We start from the raw sequence: 9780 nt of genomic DNA on the forward strand, positions 1-9780 counted from the left end.
TGATCTGTTTTGTCTTAATAATCTTAGATGGCCTGTAACTGCTGGTTCATGTGTTGAGAATCACCTGAAGGAGCTTTTCAGCCTGAATGATGGAACTTTATACTGGAAAATTATTTCTCTGCCCTTGAATGTCAGGAATCTTTGTATTCATATGTTCATATGGAAATACACTTCCTTCAGCTCTGCTGATGCATAGCAGCACGTTCTGTGGTGTCTGTGACTTGCTGAAGTGTGAATATCCACGAATATGCTCAGGAACTCTGTAGCTTGAACCCTTCAAGTCTGAAAATGTCTCAAGTTTCTCATTTTTAATGGAAAATGAAGCAYTTACATTTTCTTACAGCTTTGCTTTTAGTGAATTTGTACTTCCATGAAAAGCAAGGATATGCATRGTCTGAGTGGAAGAAGTGTAGGGAAAGAAAATATCTGTATGTTTGCGAGGCAGGTTAAGAGAATGTGCCTRTCATTATTTATATATTCTAGTTACATCTACTACTATGGTACTTAAAATATTTCTTAATACATTTTTTATATATGCTCTGATCTCATATGTAGTGGTTTTGGCAGTGTGCAACTTTTGATCAGGAGACAGTGAAAGTACTAGTGAAAGGTATGCTTGTCAGTACTTATAATTTAATTTCTCTTTTAAAAACAGCCAGTTAAATCACCAGTAAGTTATTTCACATGTCTGTTTCATTCATTTTTTCAAGCGGCAGGCAAGAGAACATTAGATAATTACTGGTGAAAACTRCTCTCACGTATAGTTAGTGGCAGAGAAAAACTCTCATTCGATGCAGGTGAATATCATCTGCTAGGGGAAAAAAAAATCAAGCCTTGGAACTTGGAGCTACATGGATAAGAGAAATGTGAGGACTATGAAAATCCCCAAAGATACATTGGAAAATACAGACACTGTAATTGTATTTCTGGGGAGGGCTAGTATAATCACCTATTACTTTGCTACATTAATTTTTTTTTCCAAACAATTTCCTCAAACATGGACGAAATGGCCCTTAYTAAAGAGAAATTAAACACAGACCAAAGAGCTAATGCAAGAACACATTCAGCAAAAAAAAATCAAAATTGACTTGACATTTATTGTTAAATTTTGGATGACTCAAGGGGGTTGAGAATTTTTTTCTGAAAACAACACAGAATATGTAACCTCTTCCCCTTTAAGAGCTGAAGACTGGGATCTTAACATAGGGTAAAACATTTAAAAAGAACTCTCTCTCAGAAAGTAGTGTCTTACCAATTAACTTGTATTATCTGGTYGTCTGCTGCCAGTGAGGTCCAATAGAAAACATTGTTTGATCTCTCACAAAGATAAAATGGACTCTAAATTGTTAGGAGTATTGGGAATGTAAGGCTTATGATCACAGAGCAAAAGAGTCTAGGAGCCACATAAGGATGCATCTGTGAGGAAGACCTCTTGTTCTGAGAAAAATCGATAGGCAAAAGGGACAAAAGATGCAGTTCAATCAACTTATGCTTCATGTGCTCTTCCAGAAGGTCAAATCCACATCAATGTGAAATCAGATTTTCTTCCTAAAAGAATTGATACTTATTTTCAACAGTTTCCACTTTCAAATAATATATATACTACTCTACAAATTGAGTTTCTTGTTGAACACTCGGTGTATTCTTCTAGCAGCAGTCCTTTGCATCACACAGCTCTCCCAGAAAGTATTTAAGATGAATTACATCATGATTGAAATTTTTGTTAGAAAAACTAGTACATTAAAAAAAAAGAACCAAAATCTACACCTAAAATAGCATGCACATTTATTTTTTCTAACTGGAAAGGAGCAGTTGTCTACACCCTTCTGAGTAAGTCCTTAATATTAGATTACTCTACAAAATAAAAATAAAACAAGCATTTTCTGTCCTTTTCAAGATGGTAAAATTTTGTTCATGGCAAACTGCAAGCTGGTTAATTTTTCAGGAATGCTTTCTGGAAGCTGGTACTGCTACTTTGAGCATACAATTTATATGTGAGGATTTATATTTAAATGTCTCAATTGAAAACATAGTTTCCAGTTTGGTTTGCAAAGACCAAGGGAGCAAGTACTAGGAATCTTGAAAATACATCATGGTTGATTCTTGATTATCATGGTTATTTGCAATATTTACTCTTCCAGTGTTTCAGTAAGACACAAGGAATTAATTATTTAGTACCTCTTAATAAGAGAATTTTTTTCACTATCAATTCAATTTTTAATAATGCAGTATCAATAAATATTTTTAGTTATTTTGTTGCAATTCCTTATCTGTGAATTAAACTAGCATTTCCTGTAAAAAATTGTTTCCCTTTATTATGTCACTAATGAATTCTTATCACCTGCTTCAGTGGCTAGAAATTTTTTTTCCTCTTTGTCTAGATTATTACTTGTTCTCAGACTGTGATTTGTGAACCGTTAGTGATCTGTGGCCTTTGAGCCTCAAAATAAAATGATCTGTGAGCAAAAGCTATTTGAGACTAGAGGGCTGGAAAGCATAGCAAGTCTTTTTTCAATAAGTACTGTGCAGAATGAAGAACCTGGAGAACACATCAGTTTCAAAGATGCATATCTTAATTTTCCATTTCAGGGAAATAATCAGTTTTTCTCTTGGATTAGCATGACAATTCACTTTTTTTTATTGGACATACTGTGCAATATTCTGTTTTTGTTGTTTATTACATTGAGTGTATTGTCATTTAATTTGRTATGAGCCTGGCTTGGCGTGATTAATGAAGACATTTATTTTTTAAAAAGCAGCGTGTTGTTACTGGACTCATTTTAAACTTCTGTACTTTAGTCAGGGCTAATTGATAAAAATGTATTGTTATAAATAGAACAGACACTGACTGTCCCAGTTTTGCCTACCAGCCACTGAAAGTAAAATGTTTTAAGTTCTTTGACCCCCATACTGCTTTGTACTACACTTTGTGATTGGTTTAGGGGTTCAGCATTTCTATTTTCTTAACCGTTTTTATTGTAAATACTCTTTTTAACTGAAACAAATTATTGAGCCTTAGCAATGATGATAAAAATATTATTATACAGAATTATTTCACTTTTAAATATTCTAAATTATGAAATTTTAAAATTAAGATTTCTCTGAATAGAATGTTCTGTGCTTTTTAAATTTGATGGATGAACTCTCCACCAAACCATGTTTTTAAATGCCAGTGGACACAATCTCCTTATATGCTTCATCTCTGATGAACACGGATCTCAGAAGGAAATTTTGTTTTCTCATAGTTCAGTTAATATTTGCAGATGCCCTTTCATTTATCTGTATACAGAAATTATTTCTAAAAAATTCCATATTTGTACTGAGCTRTTTCAATACATAACAGGTATTATCCAAGCAATAGTTCTTAAATTTTGGGACTAATGTAAAATATGGCAAATACAAAAAAAATCTGATATACATAGATACTAGTGTATCTATGCTTATTAGTATTTCTTAGTTATCTGCCCTACTGAACTTACCCTTACAGAAGAAGACATTATATAAACTATCTGAAGAGCAGTTATTGTGGGTGATAAAATAAATTTTTTGTGTTGCGTCTTTAGCAATTTGGTTACCATTCTCACGCCACATGCTTTTAAAACCTATGGTGRTATAYGCTCTCATATGTAATAAATTGCAGTATTAAGTGTATTAAATGATTTCATGTTTTTCATTGCAGGTGAAGTGTGATCAATACTGGCCAAGCAGAGGCACAGAAACTTATGGACTGATCCAAGTGACCCTTTTAGACACTGTTGAATTGGCAACATACTGTGTTCGTACATTTGCACTTTACAAGGTATATGTACTTACATGTACTTACTATATACTTTTAAACTGAAAGGTTGGCAGTTTTTCCCTTCTCTCCCATTCCTTCCTTCCTAACCCTACCTCCCTCCTGTCACTTTGTCCTCCTTCTTGTTTTTGCTTCCTGTCTTCTCTGCCTGCTTTTGACCCTTGTTTCCTAACTCCCATTCTCCCCTTCCCCTCCTTTTGCTTTTCTCCCTTGTTTCCTCCTAACAGCACTGAACAATGAGACTTCTACAGAGTACAATTTCCTTATAACATAAAGTTTTGTAAGTTAATGCAGAGCTCTCACCATGAAAAACCTGAATACCAACTAAAGCTCTGGTATTTGTGGTGCACAAATGTACAGTACAGTTAAAGGTCTAACATTGTTTGAATCTGAATTTTCCCCCATAGCCTGAATCCTTTTTCTTTCTATCCCCAGATATTATTTAAATATTTTTCACTGGTATATATGCTTTTGCAGTTGCTCCATTGAAAAGTGCCAATAGCACCTCAAGAAGCAGTTTGTCATGAAACTTTTTAATTTCTTAGAATGGCTCAAGTGAGAAAAGGGAAGTGAGGCAATTCCAGTTCACTGCCTGGCCTGACCATGGTGTCCCAGAACACCCAACCCCATTCTTAGCTTTCCTGCGTCGAGTCAAGACTTGCAACCCACCTGATGCTGGACCTATGGTTGTGCATTGCAGGTAAGCCCAGAAGTTTCTTCAAAGCRTGTTATGTCAAAGTTATTGCTTTCTGTTTTGTTGTAGATGAAAATACAATTTTCTTTCAAGTAGACTTCTGAGTGTATCAAAGCAAAAAATRGTTGCATTGAAAATCAAGGACCTGAGTATGGCATTGCCAGCTTGGGTCGGCCAGAATTATTTTATTAGGTCTATGCATGGTTAATTTAATTTCAGAACATCTAAATRTCTCCAGAGAGAATGTCTGGAGAGAGAATACAAATGTATCTGTGGCATACAGCATGTGACATGAAAAAGGAAGAGAATGGTGCAGGCTTAAAAGCCTAAGTATTGAAGAAATTGTGTTTTGAACAATGAAACAGTTTTTGAAATTATTATATTGGGTGTGAAAGTAGCAAACATAAGAATTAAGACAGATAAATGGAAAGTTTCATTAAAAATAGGCAAGACTTAAAATTGTGTTCAAGGTTAAATCCTCAGTTTAGGACTTTGAGGAGCTGAAAATGCAAAGGATATACCTGGGGAACAAGCTGAACCCAGTTCCAGGGAAATGAGTGCTCCATGCTTTATTGCAGATTAGCAAACCTCTTCAGGCATTTCAAGGTATGAATTAATAAATTCTGAAGAGAAAAACGTCAGCTGCTCTTAGTGTCTTAGGACTAAGGAAGATGAAGAGATATGGATTCTTTGGAAATTGCTGAGCAGATCTTTGAGAGAACCTTATAATCATGTTGATAAGGACACTATCAGAACATCTGTACCAACTCCATTAGAAATAAACTCTAAGATGGGTTCCCCTCATTCCAGGGCTGTATTGTCATATACTGTATAACTTACTGTGTAGCTCCTTGCAAGACAGGTTCCTAAGATCACTGGTGTTTGTGAATTTAGTTTTGGAATATCTTCAATTAGTAAGGCTGAGAGCTGCCACACGCTTATCACTGAAGTTATAAATGCTCAGCCTGTTTGAAAACCAGCCTTACTTTTGTCATCCAAAACCTGAGGAATAGCAATTACAARGATTACAGCATACCACCATGTCCAGTTCTGATTTCTTAACATATTGATAAGCCACCCATAGAATCTGGTAATTTGAGCACTTCTGAAGTGATTAAAAGAGGCTCCTGTAAACAAGACAGGAAAATAAAGTCAACAGGAAAACAAATAAGCAGGACTTGAGTATTGAAAGGCACAGACTGTTTACAAAATATCAGAGAACATAAAACACAGATATTTCATGTTTATTGAAACACCAGGATTAAAAATATAGGATAAATATAAATAATAACACAAATATATTTATAAAGTTTGCTGTCTATTTTCTGAATGGAGCCAAATCTTTCTGTACTTGCATTTACAGGGTCTTAAAACATTTTGATTGTTTTCTAGGATTATAAATTTTCTCAGATGCAGCTTCATTAGCTTGATCCATATATAACACACCTCCAAAGCTGCTCAACAGTGAGGATGCTATACTCTAAATCAAAACCAAACGTAATAGCAGAAATTAATCTTCCAACTCTGTGGAAGATCTTAAGTTAATATAATAGTCTAAATTATCTTAATGAAGAAATAGGCAAACTAAATCAGTTCTTACGGCTAGTCATTGAAAAAGATGAAATAAAATGCAYTGCTTGTTACTCAGTGGTGCTGATGGAGTTACAAGGCCATTATTTGTCACTACTTTTGCATGCAGATTTCATCAAAAATGGTGGTCATGTTAGGTAGTATAATTTGATGCCTGTTCAAAGACTTTTTTTGCCCAAATTCCTGTTTATTTATTTATTGATATTCTGCAATAATCATATTCTGCTATACATGAGTTTTTTGTCTTCTGTATAGTTACTTGAGACATTAGGAGTTCAGTCACTCTACACAACCTAACCTCTAGAAAACAGATTTTCACATATCCTGTTACTTTAGCAAGGTTTTAAAATTCTGCTCCTAACAATCTGTCCGTGAACAGAACTAATGAAACCAGGTTTCTGACAAATTTAAAAATTTATGTCTCTGTAATTAAAAATTTTATGTGGCTAGACATTTAGCAGCAAGTGTTCTGTAGAGTCCAAAGTTTATGAATGTACTAATTAACTCATCAATGTAATGTGCTGACTATCCAACTGATAGACTAACAAGTTACTGAAAGTATTTCTCATGATAGTAATGTTAATATGTCRTTTTTCAGGCATATTGTAGCAACATTATATTTAGAAACTTATATTCCCTTATCATTCTGAATTCAACATGATTTTCTTGGGGCTGTCTTGTGCAGGGCCAGGAGTCAGACTTCAGTAATCCTTGTGGATCCTTCCAATTCAGGATATTCTGTGTCTCTATGATTATTAAATTGGTTTAAAAAAATGAAAATAGGAACAACAACAGAGCATCACCACTGTTTTTAGGTCAAAAGATATGTCCTTCATACAGCAACATGAAAGTTCTTCCCATTTGTTTGGAAATTCAAGKACTGGACATGCATACATATTTCATTTCAAGCTCATAAAAAAAACAGCAAATAAAGCAAGCTCTGCACATTACCTGTTTTTTAATTAGAACCTGCTTTCCATTTTTTTCCTTCTCTGTTGCTCACTTGGTAAGTTTCTCCATTCCAATCTTTTGCTTCTTATTACAAACCATGTCACATTTTTATAAWTTTTTTTTCTCTCCCAAGTCTGGACTGATCTTTGTTGTGTGGACCCCTCTAGTTATGTTCTGTATGTGTCCTTCAATTCCATTGTTTTCTTAAACTCATTTCACTGTTTATATCATATAGCTGAACCATTTCAACATAAATTCCATTATCCTACCAATTTTTGTCAAGCATCTCCTTTTACTGCCCTCTTCTAGTCACTATTTTCTACTGAGATATTTCTGTGTTCTTGACAGACTTCTTGCTTTTCATTTGTTCCTTTGCTGTCCCCCTCATCTGCCTTTTGCAGTATTTTTACTATTCCTCTTGTCCTTTTTCTGTRTCTTGTCTGTCATTGTCTCCCATTTTGTGTTCAGGACTACCTAAATCCCTTTTCATTAAATTCCCCCATYTCATCATCCAGATTTAAAAAGTACTTAAGACTTTTCTGAGTAGAGCCAAACAATATAAGACAGAACCGTATCTTATATCCTTTGCCTATGGAAGGCAGCCTTTTCCAAGATATCTCATTGAAGGAGTAATCTGAGTTTAGTTTCTACAAGGAACATGGGATTCATAGTGGCAAGGGTAAGCCACCTGAGACATCACTAATACCTTCTTTTCTATTTCTWCCAGTACCTAACAAAATATCAGAGCTCAGGAAATTAAAATAATCGCATTACAGACGTACAAACAGGAAGGAGTGCCTTTCAAAATGTACTTGATAAAGAAAGAGTAGATTTGAGGAATCTGTGGAAGCCTTTGGAAGCCTTTTTCTGCAAACTTTTAAACCATAGAAACTGAAAAACAAAGCTATCAGACAACTAAGTACAGGGAGAATTATTCCTCACCCTGCAGGGGTGAGGAATAAATACAAGAGCCAGCTGTCCATGTTTTGATCCTTACAGAGTCATCCCCTATTTATTCTGTATTTATAAGTAGGTTTTGCAATTGAAAAGGTTAGCCCAAGGTTTCCCTTACTGCATTCATACCCATTTGCCTTGATACTGACTAGCATCTGTCTTTCAGTCCATTTTGTATTAAGAGATTAAAAGGTTTTTCTAGTTTGCTTCATTGTTTTGGGACAGAGTTATATGTCCTAGAGAGAACCAAAGTAGTTGGAAACCCAGCTTACGAGTGACCCCAGACCAGTTTGTATCAAAGCCTCAGTTATTGGTAAGCTAGTTTAATATCCTGTTCCTATGAAATCGTTTTTCCGTATGTGAAGAGTTTATGTAATTTACATATTCATCATTTACAATATGCTTGGTGGGAAAAAGTCTRGCTGAAAACACCTGGCAACTGAAGAACCCACCCTGTAGCTATCTGAGTGTAATCCGTTCATATAACAGTGGYCAGAAAAAGAAAACAGAGTTCTAAGTAGTGAAATTAATTGAGAATATGTGTATTRCCACTCTACATTGCTAAACTCAGTAAGACAAGTTCTGATAAATGTATGTCAAACATATGCAAATGAAATGCTTTCAATAAATGTTGTGTGATGATAGCAAAGAAAAAATATGCAGAATTATATGATCAGAATTTCCAAAAACATTGGTACTTATTTATTAATGTATATGTAACAGGTATCTTTGCATATCATTTAGACATCTACTTTTGATAACCATTTGATTGCCTGTACAGTATTGAATTTAATATAATATAGAATTCAAAAATATGTTGAGAGTTTCATAAGCATTTTACCAGTCAAAGCTCTTACTCGTTGCTGTGGTTTAACCTCAGCCAGCAGCCAAGCCCCACACAACCCCTCACTCACTCCTGTACTGGTGGGACTGGGGAGACAATCAGATGGATAAAAGCTGGAAAACTCATAGGTTGAGATAAAAGCAGTTTAATAGGGAAAGCAAAAACTGCACACACAAGCAAAGCAAAATAAGGAATTCAGTCATTTATTCAGTGCTTCCCATGGGCAGGCAGGTGTTCAGCCCTGTCCCGGAGAGCAGGGCCCTGTCACACACAGCAGTGACTTGGGAAGACAAATCCGTCACTCCCAGATGTCTCCCCCTACCTTTTTCTTCSTCCCACATTATACACTGAGCATGATGTTGTATGGTCTGSAGTGTCTCTTTGGTCAGTTTGGGTCACTTGTCCTGGCTGTGTCTCCGCCCAATCTTCCATGCAACCCCAACTTCCTTGTGCTGCACCACAAACTGAAACAGAAGCAAGAGCTCTGTGAAGAAAGTAAATTTTTTCCTGGCCAAAACCAGCATACTTGTGTAGAAAAGTCAGCAGGTTTTCAAGTGGAAAAGATAGCTAAAGTGTATTTAAAGATATTATTTTTAAGGGAAAGAAACATAGATCATTGMGGAAAGAATTACGGAGCACCAAAGGAAACATCAAGGCCTAATCAAAATGCAGATTTTTAAAGTTATGTAATCAGATATTTTGGAAGGACTACTTCCATGAAAAGGTGTAATTGTAGTAACATAAGTGCATAATGCCACGGCACTCTGTTTCCAGGAAAAAAGGAATATGTATCAGGAAAGATACATGTTCATATGTATCAGGAAAGATAGTTCAATAGGGCCTCAGTCAAGGCTAAGTTAAATGTTTCATGACCCTTATTTTCAGTGTGAGATTTGTAAGAAGAAAGCAGATAAATTAAAGCTGTATTAAAAAAAAAAAAAAAAAAAAAAA

At 35.1% G+C, this 9780-nt stretch overlaps 1 protein-coding gene across 1 annotated transcript in view; it reads left to right on the forward strand.

Annotated features, from left to right (window-relative positions):
* Positions 1–9780, forward strand: part of LOC130580469 (receptor-type tyrosine-protein phosphatase delta) — a 115367-nt gene that overhangs the window by 74372 nt on the left and 31215 nt on the right. Inside the window, exons 13-14 of the mRNA XM_057377989.1 lie at positions 3680–3799; positions 4342–4496. Coding sequence (XP_057233972.1) covers positions 3680–3799; positions 4342–4496 — 275 coding nt within the window. The remainder of the gene's footprint in view (positions 1–3679; positions 3800–4341; positions 4497–9780) is intronic.

This window comes from Malurus melanocephalus, unplaced genomic scaffold, assembly GCF_030028575.1.
Source record: "Malurus melanocephalus ecotype Western Australia unplaced genomic scaffold, MMel_1.1 scaffold_337, whole genome shotgun sequence".
Classification (NCBI taxonomy): Eukaryota; Metazoa; Chordata; class Aves; order Passeriformes; family Maluridae; genus Malurus; species Malurus melanocephalus.